The 19760-nt window shown below is 44.7% G+C and overlaps 1 protein-coding gene across 4 annotated transcripts in view; it reads left to right on the top strand.

The window, feature by feature from the left end:
- Nucleotides 1–1340: 1340 nt before the first annotated feature.
- The window catches only part of NMRK1 (nicotinamide riboside kinase 1), a 39285-nt gene continuing 20865 nt past the window's right edge, over nucleotides 1341–19760 (top strand). The window contains exons 1-4 of one of the 4 annotated variants that reach the window (XM_083186119.1): nucleotides 1341–1542; nucleotides 3562–3734; nucleotides 8292–8345; nucleotides 17261–17351. In XM_083186119.1, the coding sequence (XP_083042245.1) occupies nucleotides 3733–3734; nucleotides 8292–8345; nucleotides 17261–17351 (147 nt within the window). In that variant the 5' untranslated portion in view covers nucleotides 1341–1542; nucleotides 3562–3732. The remainder of the gene's footprint in view (nucleotides 1543–3561; nucleotides 3735–8291; nucleotides 8346–17260; nucleotides 17352–19760) is intronic. The other 3 variants (XM_083186120.1, XM_083186117.1, XM_083186118.1) reach the window with 3 other exon arrangements.

The following is a 19760-nucleotide window of genomic DNA, read 5'->3' as shown; positions in this document are numbered from 1 at the left end:
CCTAATTTCAACCCGTTTTTAAAGCAGAGTCCTACACGTTAAAATAACGTTTAAGAGGCAGTGGGAATGCCTCTTAAACGTTATTTAGCCTCCAGGCAGTGCCAGTGCCTGATGAGACCTAGTAGTTCTCACTTTGTGCATGTGTAATGAGTGCACAGACATAATAAAGAGCCACTCATTACATATGCGCATATGTAATGAGCCACTCATTATTATGCACGTGCACTCATTACATATGCGCAAAGTGAGAACTACTAGTTCTCATCAGGCACCGGGACTGCCTGTACCCTTCATGGACCCCCGCAGCCTCCCCACTGCCCTGCATCCCCGTGCAGGTAAGTACAAGGGGAGGAGAGGTGGGGGCACAGGGCAGGTACAGGGGTTAGGCACTCTTTACACTTGGGGGGGGGGATTAGGCACTCTTTACACTTGGGGGGGGAGGGATTAGGCACTCTTTACACTGGGGGGGGTGGGGGTTAGGCACTCTACATTTTACACGGTTCACTGCAATGGGAATGGTACTTAAATGGTATTTAAAACGGTAATCTGCTGCAGTGGGAATGCTAATACAGTTTTAAATACCATTTAAGATTACCAGTACTTTAAACTGGTCTGCAGTGGGAAAGCAGCAATACATACCTCCCAAACTTTTCCAGGAGGGATACATTGATCTGCTCCTGCACTTCCCTCTTAATGCATGATTTCCATCACATGTGTTGAAGCACCTTTCTTAAGAAAGTCTAGGAGCAGAGCATTGTGTCCCTCCTGGAGAGGTTCATTTTGGGAGGTATGTAAATATGCATACCTCCCAACATGCCCCTCTCCAGGAGGGACACAATGCTCTGCTCCTGGACTTTCCTTTTAATGTATGATTGCCATCACCTGTGTGGAAACACCTTTCTTATCCATTAACCTTTTTAAAACAGGTGACAGCAATCATACATTAAGAGGGAAGTTCAGGAGCATTGTGTCCCTCCTGGAGAGGGTCATGTTGGGAGGTGTGAATATGTGAGCCATAAAAGTCCATTACAAATGACTTTACACTATTTTCTATGAGTGAACCGTATTCAGTGTGAAAGGCAATAACCCATACTTGCCTACCTGACCATCTCCATGCGGGAGAAAATGCTCTGCTCCAGGATTTCCCTGGTAATGTATGATTGCCAGCACCTGTGGTGAAACACCTTCCTCATCAATTACCTACAGTAGCTCACCACAGGTGATGGTTATCATACATTACCAGGGAAGTCCAGGAACAGAGCATTTTCTCCCTCATGGAGAGGGTCAGGTAGGCAAGTATGCAATCACCCAGTAATAAACTATTAAACAGGCTCCACCATGCGATGTGAACGGGGTTTAGCTTGCTCAGACCTATTTCAGAAATGTTTTCAAATACCAGGGCAGAGCAGGGTTTGCGATGTGAAAGCAGTATAATCCTCTCCGCCCAGTAGCTTGCAGTGAACCACGTGACTACATGTGACTGTCCGTCCCCTTACACTCAGTAGGGAGGGAGAGCAGTACTCCACCAGGACCTTGCACAAGGTAAACAGCACAATGTTTCTGTATAATTAATGTCATGTGGATTATTGTCATTCAAAGTCTGGCCTTTCAGCTGTCACGGGCATAGCACAGCAAATCAATTCTGTCCGTAAATGTATCGCTGCTTTCTGAGAGTGAATTCTAGTGAAGCATTTGTGTATATATTACATGTGCATTGCATAGATTTTACGTTACATCTACAAGTGAGATTCAGCAAAGTACTACTATAGCAAACAATCACTGTGTTTGTACATTTAAATAGAGCCGTAACATTAGATTTGTATAGTATGCTTGCTGTCACTCAGGTGAGTGCTGGAATAACAACCTGGAGACACAGGTTATAGGACAGTGATGGCTAACCTTGACAATCCAGCTGTTGTTGAACTACACTGTTATAGCAGGTATCCATATGGCTGACAGACGTGTAAGTCGCCAGTTAATAGGGCGACATGAACACCTTTACAAAATGTCAGCGCAAGCAAAAGATTGACATGGCGATGGTCTACACAAGAAAAGGTTGACTTGTTTTTGTATTTTTTCATACATGTGGATTCTGACTAGGAACAGTAAAGTGGTACACTAATTAATTGTACGCAGTATAATTGTGGGTCCACATCGACATTTACATTTTTTTTTTTAAACTCATGTCGACCTTTTGATATGTCAACCATTTCTCAATATCGGCCTTGTGCATGTCGACCTTCTGCTGTCAACCTAATGACTGTCAACCTAGACATAGGGTGAAATGTAATAGGATGAGAGAATCAGAAAGTGAGAGATTTGCTAAGAAATCTCTAGTTTTTCTTAAAGCGGCAATCATCTACACTGCAAAATCAAACTGGTTTTGCAGTGTAAATGATTGTTGCTTTAAAAAAAAAAATGGAGATTTCATGGGCTTTCTCATGCTAATGAGGCTGTGACAGACATGCGGGGGGGGCAGTCAGCTGACATCACCGGATGTCACCTGCTCGCCCACTTCCCCCCGTGCGTACATGCATATGTAAGGTTGCTCAGAGCAACCTTACATATGCATGCACCTTCCACATCTTTTGATGGTCGGCGACCATCGAAAGATGTGCGACGGTCCCAGTGGCATGCGAATGGATGTTTATGCTAAACATCCATTTTCAGCCAATTCGAATGTACGCGACTTGCAAATGGTGGGCCGACGTGCCACCATTCACAAGGCGGGATCTGGTTCACTCACAAGGATGCAAATTCGCAACCGTGGGAATAAACCAGAATAACCCCCATGGTGCGTGAACGTTCTCACCACTTTCTTACTTCTATAGCTGGAGAGTTCCAAAATTCCATTATAAGCATATAAGCACAAAAACTGCATGGCTGGAGCTTAATAGAATGGGTTACCATGGACAAGCAGCTGCATGCAAGCCTCACATGACCAAGTCCAATGCCAAGCGTTGAATGCAGAGGTGTAAAGGTGTGTACACACGTACAGATTTACTGTCTGATCTATCTGGTGGGAACAAAAACCTGGAAATATATTGGAGCAAATGACTATCTAAAAATTGTCCCCAAACACTTGAAAACAGACCGTGATCAGTCAGACAAATTGTTTAAATCATTTTGATATAACTGATTTATCAAAGCATATAATTTTTTCTGTTTGCCTGCATTTGGGTGGAAATTTTTGATTGTCAAATGCTCCCATACATTTCCAGGTTTTTGTTCCCACCAGATAGATCAGACAGAAAATATGTACGTGTGTACGCACCTTTACGCAGTCAACACTGGACTGATGAGCAGTGGAAATGGGTTCCGTGGAGTGACAAATCATGTCTCTGTTTGGCAGTGTGGGTATGACAGATGCTGGGTTAATGTTGCCTCCCTGACATTATCCTGTGAAGATTGGTGCAGGAGGAATAATGGTATGGGGCTGTTTTTCAGGGTTTGGACTAGGCACCTTACTGGTATCTCCAGTAAAGGGAAATCTTAATGACTCAGCATACCAAGACAGCAGTTTGGGGAAGACCCTTTCCAATTGTAATATGACTTGTACAGAACAAAGCAAGGACTATAAAGACATGGTTTGAGTTTGGTGTGTTAGAACTTGACTGGACCACACAGGGCCCTGACCTCATCCCCATCGAGCACACACTGATGCCTCCTGGGTATACTCTCTGTCTGGAACAAAGAAGATAAATGGTTTGAAAAGATAATTGGCAGCCTAAAATGTAAGTTAATTGTTCATTAGGTAATGTTTTGGTTTATGTGGAACTGGCTTTTTCAGTAGTATTTCCTAAATGTCATTTTTCAAACCCAGTCTGTAACATGACAGATAGGAACTGATTGGCTGGTGGTTCTCTACTATAATTTTTTGAAGCTTGGTGCATCTGGACCATTATATAGGATAGATTAACATGTTATATAAAACTGTTTAATTCACACCTGCATAACATGTATCATCCTTCTGCTCTAATATCTTGGGCCTTATTCAGGTTGATTCGCAAGGCTGCGTATGGGCAGCCTTGCGAGTCCACCAAACCCCGCCTTGAGAATGGTGGCTGGCCGCCACCCATTTGCATGGTAAATTCGCACTCAGGGCATGCGAATGGATGTTACACAGTAAAATCCATTTAAAGGCTGCTGTGATCCACCACCAACCTTCGATGGTCGCCAACCATTGAATGATGCAGAAGATGCTCATTTCTGTAAGGGTGGTCCAGACCACTCTTACAGATGTGTGTAGTTTTGCAGTGAATTGGACGGCAGCTGACATCCAGTTATGTCCAATGCCCGCCCCCCACCTGTCCGTCATTTCTCATTACCGTGTGAACGCCCGGCGTTCTCCTGGGAACGCCCATGAAATGCTGGGAGTTCCCATATGTCATGGGGGAGCCTGCCGCTCCACTCCCCTCTATGCCTCCGGCCGTAAGGTTGCTTGCTTGCCACTGAAAAGTTTGTTCGCTGTGTCTCACATGCAACAAGCGTATGCACATGCTCCTCCTCCTCCTCCCTGCACCCGGAAGAGGATGTAAAGTGCAGGAAGGAGGAGGTCACTGGTCCGGGCAGCACAGCTCTGTGCTGCCCGGACACAGGTGAGGGGGGGTCGATGCGAGGGGTCGTGTTAGAAGCCCATAGGCTTCTTTGGGGCATCGCCAGATATTTCTGGCGATGCCCTCCGCCGCGGTAACCCGGCAGGGGATGCTTAGAGCATCCCAAAATGCGGTAAAAACTCTGATAATGGGGTTTTTACAGCATTTTTAGTTTAGAGAATCCCTCCCCCCCCGCCTGTGACATGGCAGTTAGGAGCTGATTGGGTGGCTGTTTATCACCCTCCATTTTATCACTTTTTGAAGCTTGATACATCTGGCCCTTGGAGAGGGATTACATACTAGGTTATGAGTAATTATTTACATTTGCTACATATGTATTCAAGAAGTATACATTTGCTTGTGATATTTTATGGAATGAAATAAGCCAACAAGTGATTTATGTTTAGTTTGTGTTTTGTATAACTCAGCAATTGTTAGGAATTCCTCCCATGTGCATATTTCATAACTGAACTTTGAGTGGTTTCACAGCTTGTGACCTAGAAGTAAGATAATGAGCATTATATGTAGGTAAAGATTCACACAGTTTCCAGTTTAACCCTTTGCGTGCCAAGGGAATGGATCAAAATAGGTGTGAAAATTACCAAGCAAACCTTTTTATTAAATAATAAATACAATTAAACACGGTTTATTTATTACATCCTACATGTTTTTTTAAAAAGATATCGCTCAACATATCGCTCAATATCGTGAACCAGCATACCCCCAGCCTGTTGTCGGAACATGCAGCTTGATTTTTGCTGTGTAGCCATAGACCTGCATGTGAAGCGGCCATGGGTGACTACACTGGACGATATCATCTATGGTGTCGTCCAGTGTGTATGCACAATATCGTCCGCCCATGGCATGGCCAGTAGAGTCAAGGATATCTGCAGTGGCGTGAGTTCTCTAGTGTGAACGGGGCTTTAGGAGCATAGTCCATTCCCAACAGCTAATTTCCACAGCTCACCCTTGCAGTTGGTCAGGATTTACCTGTGCTCGATTACACAATGGCGTACATTTCCTTGCAGCTTCAGTTTCAGGTGTAGGGAAAAGGCTATTTAATTGAATAGTCCATAGCTAATTTGAATATGCCTAGGAGCTGTGTACGTAATAAATGATAGGCTCCATGAACTTTACCGGTAATGATTTCCTTAGAACTCTCTGGAGCTCCAGAATAAAAGATTTTATGAAAATTTAAATATTTAGAAAAACATTGCTTCAAAGATATCCAGGAGTATAGCTGTTGTTGACAATATTGGGCCCAATGCACAATAGACAAACTTGGCCGCAGCCGACATCATTAACAATATCGGCTGCGGGTGGCCGATATTAAGCGTACACTGAATGATAAGATGTGAGTTCTATTTCAGATGGGATGTTGCTATGGGCAACCAATCAGATACCATCTATTATCTTCTAGAAAATGCTAAATAAATATGAAGTAGATTCTGATTGGTTGCCCATAACATCCCATGTGAAATAGAACTCTACCTATGTAACATTTAGCTATCTAGTTCATGAGTGTGTCAATTTCTCATTTAAAACATTCATGTGAACAATCATTTGGAGAAATAAAACTTTACTATTAGGGCAGTTGCAGCTGTTTGAACAAGGCGCATTTGGTAAGTTATTAGTAAGCCATAGGCATACCTCCCAACTGTTCTGCTTTTCGTGGGACCATCACATTCTTTCGGGACAGTCCTGCATCCCACCTACTGTAGGAATGGCTGTGTCCTGCCGTGGGGGTAGTTTGGAGTCCCACCAGAACTAGGAATAGATGCTGTGTGCATGGAGATGTGGGGGGGGGGGGGGGTCTCAGCAACTCTGTTAGTAAACAAGTGTGAAAGCCTTATTAGGTTTTCTTTTATATGACTATAGCAGTTCTAGTTACTGCTCTAGCAGAGAGGGTTAGGGTCAGGGTGTGGGGGCCTATGGTTAGGCTACGGGAAGGGAGGGTCAGTGGAGGCACGGGAAGGGTAAGTATACTTTTTTTTTTTTTTTTTTTTTTTATATTTTAATTGCGTTTTTATTTACATTTTCCATAAGAACATACGATACAGTACAAACAACAAACAAACATCACAGCAATAAATTAATATCACGAGTAATTATACAATCCCCACTCTATTTGTTTCAACTTCCCCGTATTAGCAGACTCAACCTTTACCTATCCAAATTGATAACACAATCCCTGCTCGCTGTCCCTCAGCCTTGCCAGGATGAAATGAAATCCCCCCAACCCACCAGACTCTCCTCTTGTTGCGCCTGACCCTTTCTCAATCCCTTCCCCTCTCTGTACGGAGTATACTTACCTCTGTTTAGATTCCCTACATCGGAGGCCAGCATCAGTATTCTGTATGCCGGCATCCCGTCTGCCGATCACCCATATGTATCCCTCTAGAATGAATATTATATACACTTCAGAACAGAATAAATTGTATGCCGCTGGTCTAGGTGGAGCACATGCTGCTTGTCTACATCCCCGTCCTGCCTACCTACAACATCATGATCTATTCCCTGAACCTAGTTACAGTAAATTTTAAATTTAATTTTTTAAATTTGAATAAATTAAAAAGAGAGCAGAAATAGATAATTTTCTCTCACATGTCCTTTCATATTTATTTGAATGGGCATTCCACATCCAGGGCTGGATGTAATGCAGTGTAAGTCTGGCGGCTGTGCAGGATAACAGCCAAAGTCTGAGATTTTCTTAAAGGGGCGATATCCTTTATAAGGTAAAACCTTTAAGTTTGGCCGGCACCACACTGGACTTGGAGAGGGTCATGTTGGGAGGTATGTCAGGGTGGTGATCTTCCTTCACATGCAACTCTTAGATCTGAGATGTAGGCAGTAGGCTTATGTTTCCTTCTTATGCCTCCGGCAGGCATTGGAATTTTTTCCATACCTCTAAACTTACCAATTTTTGTGGGCCAATACTGTCATTTGTGACTGTCCCGCTGTCCTACCCGCAGGCAGCAGTGTCCCATGGGGGGGGGGGGGCGGCATTTGGGAGTCCCCCTGTCACTCACTGCTCAGCATGCGCACATTGCACATAAAATCAAAGGCAGCATTGTTTGTTCAGATTTATTTCAGCCTTAGTATAAAACATTGATAATTGAGAGATGTTACTTTAGCTTAAACCTATTTTTCACATGTACAGTAGTGAATTTTCCATTTAAAACAGAATAAACCATTGTGCGGATATACAAAATTTATTATGTGTTTTTATTATACCCCTTTCAGACTGCACTCTCAACCTTGGTTATTGCCACGTTGTTACGTCACAAACCTAGGTCAAGGTGCAGTGTGAAAGGGCCACCCAGGGTCGAGCAACCTGGGAGTTCTGACCCGGGTTGAGATGCAGTATGAAGGAGGCAACGCTGACAGCTCCAAGCACTGCCTCCTCCCCCACCCCCTGATGACACACCACCACTCAGCCCCTCCCCAGTATGACATCACAGACGGACCCGTGTCCTAATCCTGGGTGCAACCCGACATTTGCAGTCTGAAAACGGTATAACTTAGGGTTTTCCTTCTATAAGTTTTATAAGATTGTACCTGTTACGTCTATTTAAGACACACCTTATTCATGAGTTAGAACTATATACTGTATTCTTATTATTTTGTTTAGTGGTATTTGAAAATATTTGTATGAAGTGATAAACATTTACAGTATACTGTATTTATTTTCCACAGGAGTGACATCAGGGAAGGTGGAGCCATGAAAACTTTCATTGTTGGTATTGGTGGGTAAGTTTATATTAAGAGTAAATATGTCATTTATTATGACACAGAACAAGTGAATATGTGTATTTAAACTTATATAAATGAAATATAACTTCATTGTCATTTGCTTGCAAACTTAATGTTTCTAAAGATACTTTAACCCTTTGGGGTATATTCAATTGATGTCGAAAAGACGGCAGTTCAATGCTAGAATGTTCCGACCTGCTGAAAACCAGGTGGATTGATGGAACAGCCACTAATCCATCTGCTTTTGATGGAAACACAGCCAAAACCAAAAGGTTTTGGCCATGTTTCCGGCAATCTCAATCCGACATTAAAAGATGTCAGGGAAAACGCATCGGGTGTGCAGCAGCAGTTTACACAGCGCCGACCTCCTGTCTGCTGCCTCCTGTACCCTCCCATCTCCTCCCATACTCACCAGCCGCACTCATCTGTCTCGCCGCCGGGCCGGGTGAGAACAGCTCACCCGGCCCCGTCTAGCTCCTGCTGCAACGCTCACTCGGTCCCCGCACCGGCCGGGTGAGCATCAATCAGCAGCCAAATCTGACGCCCAGATTTGGCCGCTTCATTGAATAATGAATGATGGATCCATTCTGTCAAAACAAATTCTGAATGGATCCGGTATCCATTAAATAAACCCCTTTGGGAGAGAGGGGCTCCGGCAAAACCCCCTCATATATCAAGCCCACCATCCCCCAAAGTGACTCAGACTCACCATAGTGCCCTCCTGAGTGCTGGTGCATCCCCACAGTCGGCGGTGGAAGCGCTGCGGAGCCGGGGACCCTGGAAATCGGTCCTGCGGGTTGCGGCCTTCACGCTGCTAGAAGCCGCGGCCTCAATTTTCACACAGACCCGTGTAGAAGCTCCACGGAACATCGCGAGCGGCAACGGAGCGCGGACGCGACACAGGAAGCGGACAAAGGGCAGTGAGTACACCATCTGCCCCCCTTCTTGCACACCTTCTCCCCCCCCAGAGATTTCTCCCACAGGCGGAGGGAGCAGGGATTAGGGGAGCTCATAAGTGCTGGCTCTTCCTCAGCCACAAATAGCGGCGGCCATCTTGGAGGTGGGGACAGAGGACACAGGATCCTCACATAAGTGCAGTGAGGACGGCAAGGGAGCCTGAGCCCCACAAATAAACTCAGCCCTCTGAGAGAGGTACCCTGTACCCCCATATCTTTGTTTTGCAGGGGCAGACATCATCCACATACCCAGGACTGGGGCTGTGCTATTAACCCCTTCCTCACTCCCTTTTGCTGTCTGCCCTCACTCCCCCTCCCATCTGCACCTGGTCAAACAGCCCTTCAGCTGCAAGAAGTGTGAGAAATGCCATTGCTCTCACTACTGGCACCTTCTTAGACCCTGATTATATAAAATAAGAGACATTGGGAGGTGAATAGCCATCCTTCCTCTAGAGCTGTTACAGACTCCTCATCACAGTGCAGAGTACATTGCCAGACCAGTAATAAGACGAACACTCACCCTGCTGTATCTGTGGGCACGAGAGCTGTGAGGAGGAGCTGACAGTGCTGACAGAAAGTGTCTTTGCTCCTGGACCAGCTGTTACAGTTCTCATATAATAAAAGAATCACTCTTCTACTCTGGCATTAGAGAGTTAACTTTCTCCCCTTCACAGGGCTTTAATAGTGCACGTTACTGTACTTAATCTAAGACGAACACAGCACAAAGGCTCCATCTTGTGGCTGATCAGTAGAATTGCAGCTTCACTCATTACATCTTTCAACAGACCAAACTTGCACCTTCACCTGACCTAGACCACAAGCCCCCATACCCTGCTTCGCTATATACATCCGTGAAAAGAACAACCGCGATTGAGGTCAGTTAAGTGGGTTGGACACGTGAGATCACCTATAACGCTAAGACTCAGGAGGTGGGCTCTACGGGCGGGTTCCCGTGGTTGGATAATCCGCTTTACCAAATCCTGCTCCACTAAGCAGCATAGGAGTCCTTACACGGAGTGCAGGTAGCAATCTGCCGTACCACTCCCAGCCCCTAACCGTATCGATGTGACTTAAACCGCTTGACGGACAGGTCATGACCCCCTAGTCACCCGTTCAGAATGGGGTGGTGCTGACACTGCCTTTCACACCTTCCGGGCTACGACTGAGACAAACATGACAAACAGCTAACCCACTGAAGACGCTTAACTCTGAGGACCTTGATATACCATTTACCTATGGGGAAAACAAGACGAAACTCTCAGACTCCGGTGCCTAAACATCAAGGTGAGAGCCAACACAGAGCAAATATCTTTAGATATCTCACACCTAACCCTGAATTGCATCCAGAGGACTCCCTGTCTCCTTCTGAGAGTTCCAGATCACTGAGAGAACCGTCTCAAATGGAATCTCCATCAGACCCGCTCCCCCCCCAAAATACAGAAGTGACCCTCTCAGAGGTCCTAACCTATCTCCGCACCCTACCTACAAAGGCGGACCTCCCATCCAAGAAGGACTTCGTGGACCTAGAACAATCCCTGCGAGAGTCAATCAAACAGGAAGTGTCGGCTATCCAAGCGGATCTGACCCAGACTTCGCAGAGGGTCGCAACCTTAGAAGATCGCACAGACACGATAGAGACCTTCCAAGATAAATTGCGTGAGGTCACTGTGGCCCATGCACAGGAGCTAAAACTTCTACAACGCAGGATAGATGATATTGACAACAGAGGGAGGAGGAATAATCTCCGGGTGCGGGGACTCTCAGAGGACATACAAGGACCGGGCCTAATAGATGCCCTCACGAAAATCTTCAATGAGATATTAGACGCGGATCCTGACTCCAATATTCTTTTTGATCGGGCGCATCGGGCCCTGAGACCGCGAGGCTTGCCATCGGAGAAGCCACGAGATGTTATTTGCAGGCTGCATTACCATAAGGAACGGGAAGCCATCCTACTTAAATCAAGAAAGTTGGACACTATTGAATTTAATGGGGATAGAATACAGATCTTCTCGGACCTCTCCTGGTCCACGCTCCAACAGAGACGAATGCTCAAACCCCTTACTGACCTCATGAAGCAGAAACAGATCAGGTTCAGATGGGGCTTCCCATTCAGTATCCAGGCAACATACGAAGGTAAACAGGCAGTCCTCCAAGACCCGGCAGACCTCGAAGCCTTCTGCGCAACTCTTAACATTAACAAGCCGCAATTGTCTGAGTGGACACAGTTGACATCCAGACTAGATCCCCCTCCCCCGCCGCAACATGATCAACCCTGGACAACGGTGGGGAGAGACAACGGGAGGCCCTCTACCAGTGGTCCCACGCACCGAGGTGCGACTACCTGAGGACCAAACAACACGGATGGTTCGCTTCATTGAGGTGGAGACTTTTATAGGTTGGGACTGTGAGGACTTAACCTGATTCAAAGTTTTATGGACATGATTGTTTGCTGACGTTCACCAAACTATATGCAAGACGGAATTTGAGCTAACAGGGTGGGTCCCTCCGGGGAATTGTGCAACTGTAAGGTAAATTTTGAGGGGTAGACCCTATAGTAGTTTTAGATGTACGGTTATGGAAGAGGCCGCAACAGACAGTCAAGTATTTTATAATGTGCTTGCCTCCTCCCCTCCAGACTACCCCCCCATCCCCCCCTTACGGAGGGCGACCCGACCTCACTTTTCCCCCAATATCATCCCAGTTCTAGGGATGGTCCTTTCTGAAACAGGTGCCCTTAGTGGGCTCCCCATAAGCTGTTTGTACCATAACGGTTCACCACTAGTTTTAGCTTGTCTCACTAATTTGTAAGCAGATTCTTAATACACTGGACCCGTTGAAACCCTAAGTAACATGACTATGTTTAACAAACGTGGAGGCGGTGGGCACTTGCCCCAGTTAGGGTGTACCACACAAGTGCAAGAGAGTGATGCCGATACAAGGCATCACTGTCTCCGCCAGTGGTAATGTTTTTTGTATGTATTTACTTCTTGAGTTTGTTTTGAATGTTTTAACAGTTAGAAATGTCAAATGTCTTTTTTTTTGTATCCTTCCTCTACTCCCCCACCCTCGGACTTTCCCTTCTACCCTCTGTCTAGGGTCTTTCTTCCCCTTAATCATAAAGACGCAAGGGCTGGGATTCTCCATGATCTCCCACTGCTCGCCACTCACCTGACATGACTCCTAATACACCGACACTCAACCTCCTATCCTTAAATGTAAAGGGTTTGAATATCCCAGAAAAGAGATCCTCATTACTTAGGGAGCTCAGAGCTAAGAAGGTTGACGTGGCCTTCATTCAGGAAACTCATTTTAAAAAAGGTATGGCGCCCAAACTCTTTAACTACTTCTTCCCTGTTGCTCACACCAGTGATAACCCCACAAGCAAGACCCTAGGAGTGGCCATTTTGCTAGCTCGGCATGTCCACCCAACAGATGTTTCACACCACGACTTAATTGAAGGAAGGTGTCAGGTACTCAAATTTACACTCTTCTCTCAGAAATACACGTTAGTGAACGTATATTTCCCCAACACCCAACAGAGACAATTTTTCGGCAAAGTCCTACAGCTCACAGAACCACTAAGGGAGGGGTGTCTCATTCTGGGAGGGGATTTTAATTGGACAATGGATCCTTTAATAGACGGCAACCCCCCTCCTAAAACCCAACGTATGCGGGATCATCGGAAGGTTAAACAACTCCTACATGAATACCAATTAGTGGACGTGTGGAGAATACACCACCCGTCGACCAAGGATTACACATTCTTTTCTCATCCTCATTCAGTTTATTCTAGAATTGATTACTTTCTAGTCGACCACCTCCACCTCCAATACTTCACTAATAGCGAGATAGGTCAAATAACATGGTCTGACCACTCCCCTATAACCATCAAGGTCCAGACGCCCCTTGCCCCCCCCAAAAGACTGTCCTGGCGTCTCAATGAGTTACTACTCTCAGATGTCAGGACTAAGACAGAACTTGAAACCGCTATCTCTGAATACATCTCAAACAACGATAATGAATTAGCCTCCCCAATATCTGTTTGGGAGGCACACAAATGTGTGATCAGGGGGAAATGCATACAATTGGGGAGCATGATAAAGAGAGAAAAGGAGGCCAAGAAGTTAGAAATACTGGAACGTATTAAGACTCTTGAATTAGCCCATAAGTCACAACTTTCATCTGACACATTAAACGAATTAACACAGGCAAGGGCCTCGCTTAATCACCTTTTAAGAGATAAAACCAAAATGGAACTTAGGAAATGCAGACATAAATTCTACTTGTGGGGTAATAAACCTAGCGCGATGCTTGCAAAAGCACTTAGGGCCCAAAGAGTACAGTCATATGTCCATACCATTACAGACAGATCAGGGAAAAAGGTTCACAATTTTCCACAAATTGCGAAGGCCTTTGAAGACTACTATACTAGGCTATATAACTTGAGAGATTGCGCCCCCCAAACAGAGAAGCTTAATCTGAAACGCGAGATTGACGATTACCTGACATCGGTTAGCCTCCCCAAGATTTCAGAAACAGACGCACAATGGCTCGACCAGCCCTTCACAATTGAGGAGCTGGAGCTGGCCCTTAAACACACCCCCTCTGGGAAATGCCCTGGCCCAGATGGTTTTACAATAAGCTATTATAAATCATTCCGTTCCCTCCTGATGCCACTTTTTATAAAAGCCTGTAACTCAATTTCAAAGGACACCCTCTTCACCCCCCAAAGCCTCGAGGCTCATATCTCGATAATCCCTAAAGAAGGAAAGGACCCAGGCCAATGTACTAGTTATAGGCCTATTTCACTCTTAAATACCGACCTCAAGCTTTATGCCAAACTGATTGCGCTGCGCCTGGGCTCTCTCCTCCCGGGGCTGGTACATGAAGACCAAGTAGGCTTTGTGGCAGGGAGGGAGGCCAAGGACAATACGACAAGGGCAATAGATCTAATACACTTCGCAAAAACCAGAGGTTTGCATACAGTCTTCCTGTCGACGGATGCGGAGAAGGCCTTCGACAGGATAGACTGGTCCTTTATGGAAGGGGTACTCAGACACATTGGCATAGGGCCGAATTGTTACCATCGCATCCTAGCATTATATAGCTCCCCCTCGGCGCGGGTGAGAGTGAACGGGGCGCTCTCCGACCAATTCAGGATTAGAAACGGCACGAGACAGGGTTGCCCCCTCTCACCTTTGATTTTTGTCCTATGCATGGAAGCACTGGCGCGAGCGATTCGGAGGAATCAAAATATTAAGGGCATCAAGATAGGGAAAACGGAACATAAACTGGCCTTGTATGCTGATGACCTCCTAGCGACAATAACCGACCCGACTACTTCAATGCCCTCATTGATGTTGGAGTTTGAGAGATTCGCTCGCCTATCGAACTTCAAAATTAATTACACGAAATCAGTGGCACTGAACATCTCTGCACCGGCCAACGTAGTTGAAGGGATTAAAAATGCGTTCCCGTTCCACTGGCACGCTGATCGCATTAAGTATCTTGGTGCTTGGCTATCCAAGGATAATACCATGCTCTTTCAACTTAATTTTCTCCCATTATTAAATAAGATAAAAGCTGACTTTGCAAAATGGTCGCCCCTCAGACTGTCTTGGCTAGGCAGAGTGAACACTGTCAAAATGAATATCCTCCCTAAAGTCTTGTATTTGCTACAGACACTACCGATCACAATCCCGCTTTCCTTTTTCAAGGAATTACAGAGTTCGGTTGGGAAATTTATTTGGGGTAACAAGAGGCCGCGAGTCTCTCAAAAAATCCTGATACAAAAGAAGGAAAGGGGTGGCCTCCAACTTCCTCACTTCCTCAGTTATTACCACTCTGTACACCTCTCTAGGATCATAGAAATGTCCAGGCCCTTCCAGCTTAAGCAATGGCCCGCTATTGAAGGGCATGCGGTGGGCATTTCACCGAGAGTGATTCCCTGGCTAAAGAAATCCCCCACATTGCACCACCCTACACTCACTCCAACAATTCAATGCTGGCGCAACTATAGAACCCTCACCTTTTTCAAAACAGGTACATCGCTCCTGACTCCCCTAGTAAACAATCCGGAATTCCCTCCGGGAGAGGCGCTTCGGACCCTCCCCGCACGACACTCAATAGACATCTCCTACCTAGGACAATTAGTGGACAAAACGGGGCTGAGACCTTTCTCTGACCTGCGCACTGAAGTTGGCCTGCCGGCGAACCATTTCTGGCTTTACCTCCAGATTAGACACTATGTCTCCACTCTTCCTAATAGAATTCAGGGATGGGAGGCTACTCCATTCGAATCCTTGATCCTCTCGCGGGAACCGCCAAGACATTTGATTTCCCAGCTATACCAGGTCTGCTTAAGCAACCGAACAACTGATATACCCAACTACTCAGTCGCCTGGAATAAAGAGTTGACTAGGGAACTGTCAGAGGATCAATGGTCGAAAATTTTTAAATATATCTTTGCCTCATCTTCTTCGATACAGACTCTAGAAACACAGTACAAAATAATTTCACGATGGTACAGGTGCCCGCAGACTCTCCATCAGTTAAATAGATCGTTACCGAACATATGTTGGCGCTGCAACCAGTCGCCAGGCACACACATACACATCTGGTGGTCCTGCCCGTCTATCCAACCATACTGGCGACTGATTCATAACCTGACAGAAAAAATAACCAAGACCCCCTTGCCCTTTAGTCCGGAATTTTGGCTTTTCAACCTGGTAGAGCTACCAATCTCTAGCTTTAAAAAGTCCCTGATAAGACATCTTTTAAACGCGGCAAGAGCAGTGATCCCATGCTTTTGGAGATCATCGGACACCCCCCCTATCTCTCGCTGGCTCAAGAGAGTTGACCTTTATATGACAATGGAAGACCTGACTTCTTTTCTGAGGGATACCACACAGTCTTTCGCCGCTACCTGGTTGAACTGGCTCTCCTTCAAGGAATCCCAGGAATACCTCAAGTTACTACAAGAAGACATTCCTTTGCCCTCTGCGTCCCCTAGACAGATTAGGTGAAGATCCCCCCCCCCCCCCCACAATTCTCTTCCTCCCTATCCCCCCCATATCTACACCTTACCTCCCCCCTCCTACCCCTACCTCCACTTATAATACCCACTACCTTTTTGCTTATACCAGTTAACAGGCAACCCCACTACCTTCATATTGGCTCTCCCTTTCTGTTCTTCTTATCGCCGAATGTTATTACGTTTATATAGATATTATGATGTTAGCAGCGATATTGATATCATATGAGGCGGCTCATCGTCTTATCTTATTGAAAAGAAAGTAAATATTCAGTACGAACGCCACAAGTCAAAAATAGAGACCTGCAATAAGAGACATTGGACTAAGTGATCCCGAAAAAGTGATAACAGACACTAATGTAAGATTATCTGATGTTCATGTACGGTTGTTTGTTTCATGTTGCTTCTCAATAAAAATTGATTGCAAAAAAAAAAAAAAAAATAAACCCCTTTGAGTACATAGTGAATTTGTCAAAATAGATGTGGAAATTGCAAAGTGCCTGCACAATAGGATACAAACACAAAAAATTGGGAGTGCATCATGGGGAGGGACCCGGTGTACAGGACTGCCTTGCCCTGTTCTGCATGGCCCTCCACAGGCAGCCGCCTGCAGTTGTAATTTTGTGAAAAAGTTACAACTGATGCTGAATAAGGGCCTTGGTGTGGAAAAAAGATATACAAGTGTTACAGATCAAATGGCTCATTGAGAGGGGTTGTTTGGTGGTACTACAAGAATGAGGACACATCTGTATATTTTTATAATTTATTACATTTACATTTTACTTAACTTTCTTTACGTTTCCTATGTTGAGATAGATTATATTTGTGTTAGTAATCTTTTGCACTTTATTGTCTACTATTTTTTAATACTTGTAATCTTTTTAATGACTATTGTTTTTATTATGCTCTTCTTATGGCAGCGTGACAAATGGTGGGAAAACAACACTTGCTAACAAGCTACTGAAAATACTACCTGATTGCAGCTTAATCAGCCAGGATGATTACTTCAAGGTATTGATGGCATTGCCAATGCTAGAAAAATGTCAATGTCTTTTTTATCATCAAGTGAACTAAAGGTTGAGTATCCCTTATCCGAAATGCTCGGGACCACAAGCATTTCAGATCAGGGATTTTTGAGGTTTTCGGAATATTTTTTTTCATACTTACCTGGTCCCCTGGCGGTGCCCCTATGGTCCCCCAATGTCCACAGTGTCCCCTGGCATCCATCGCAATCCTCTTCAGCTGCATCCCCGGACCCAAGGATGCATTGCACGGGTGCGCCGGTGACGTCATCAGCGCACCCCCGCAATTCATCCTTGGGACCGGGGACGCAGCTGAGGAGGATTCTGATGGCCACCGTGGACACTGGGGGATGAGGTTAGTATGAAAAATGTGCGGGGAGCAGGGGGCAACCACAAGACCCCAAAATATTCTGAAAATGTCCAGTTTTCGGAATATTTAGGTTTTTAAATATACCTATAAGGGAGACTCAACCTGTATAATTTTATTGTGTGTACAATCTTCCTTCCTGCTTGCATTGGTGAATCTAAAATTGTGTTTTTGTGGGAAGGATAAGGGTATTGCTCCTGTTTGTACTACTACAATATCTAATACTCTTTTATCCAACTATAATGCAACATCAAAGATTAGGAATAGATCTATTGAATTATAAGAACTTAAACTAAGCATTTATGTAACAGCTAGTTTTGTTCTGATTTTCAAATGTTCACTTTCTAAAATAAAAAAAACCTGACAACTTTGGTGAACTAGACACTAGTGTAGACCTTTCCGTACACACCCGAAAAATGATGAGCTTCCAAAAACCTATACAATGACATACGATTCTGAAAGTTTTGAACAACTATGCTATACTGTGGCTGACCAAGGGGAATGGAAAAGTTCTTAGATTTTCAGGTCATACCATAAGGAGCATACAGTAGTTTAATGCCTATATAGGACATACATATTTTCACCTATCAAACAAACAATATCCTAGTAGGTCATTGTGGGAAAGTTATGCAGTGACTAATACAGGTTGAGTATCCCTTATGCAAAATGCTCGGGACCTGAAGAATTTTGGATAACTGATTATTCCGTATTTCAGAATATTTTTATACTTCAATGAGGTATCTTGCATTTATGTTGTACAAACACATGAAATACACACAAATATTTTTTATTTGTGCATGGAAAGAGGTTTCCAAACATGAAAGGGCCTTTATTCTAGTTCGCTCTTTCTTACAAAATCCTTCTTAGATGGACAAAACCAAGTGCACTGCAGGGGGGCAGCTGTAAAATGTGCAGAGAGAATTAGATTTGGGTAAGTTATTTTGTTTCTGTGCAGGGTAAATACTGGCTGATTTATTTTTACACTGCAATATAGATCTCACTTTGAAGTAAAACGCCACCCAAATCTAAATCTCTCTGCACAAGTTACATCTGCCCCACCTGTAGTGCACATGGTTTTGTCCATCTAAGAAGGATTTTGTCAGAAGGAGTGAACTAGAATAAGGCCCAAAGTTTGTATCTTATCTCAGACTGTGAATTTGAATGCAAGCAATCATTTTCTTGCACATATTTAGTGCCAGTTACATATCATGTCCTCAGTAATGCCAGTTACATATGTTCTCAGTAATGCCAGTTACATATAATGTCCCCAGTAGTGCTGTTACAGATGTCCCAGTAGTGCTTTTTGCAAGAAAAAAAAAACTACATTTTGTAAACTAGAGAGAAATAGGCCCATGTATTAATAATGCCATTTGAAATACAATCTTAGCATAATGTAAGATAATGTATTATGCAGTACCTACAGGAGCCCAGGCCCAAGTCTGATGAAGGGGCCCAGTGTGGCCTTAGCTACCAGGCAGCAGTAGCTGTAGCAGATTTTCTCAATCCAGTACATGCTGCAGTGTGGCCAGGGAGGTGCTTAGGTTTTTTTCTTATTTTTATTCTAAGGGCGCATTCACATGTCTCCCACAGTTAGGACAAGACCCCTGAAAAGTACCTGGACCCAGACAGACTCTCTATTGTCCTGCTTAAGCTAGCCATAGATCAACAGATTTTATAGTCAAATCTGGCTGGTTGGAACAAAATCCTGGTAATGGATGAGAGCAAATGAGAGTTGACCATTTGCTTGGAAATGCTGAAAAACTGCCAGCGGTCATTCAGATATTACCAGGTTTTTGTTTTGTAGATGTATAGCAAGCTTTATGCTATTGCAATCTGGAGATGGTGTTGCATTCCAACAACCTATGGGGCAGTGATTGATTAACCAATAGGCTAATTAGGCTACAGAAATGAAATAAAGGCCTAAAGTATTCCATGCTTGTTAGCTATCACCTATCCCGATGTACTGTGGGGGAGGGGGGTAAAGTGGGGTGACTGCCAGATGACTGTGCCAACATAACTGGGGTGCCGGAC

The sequence above is a fragment of the Crinia signifera genome, chromosome 1 (assembly GCF_055691185.1).
Source record: "Crinia signifera chromosome 1, ASM5569118v1, whole genome shotgun sequence".
In the NCBI taxonomy this organism is placed as follows: Eukaryota; Metazoa; Chordata; class Amphibia; order Anura; family Myobatrachidae; genus Crinia; species Crinia signifera.
Note: the sequence above shows the minus strand (reverse complement) of the source record. Positions and strands in the feature narration are given on the sequence as shown.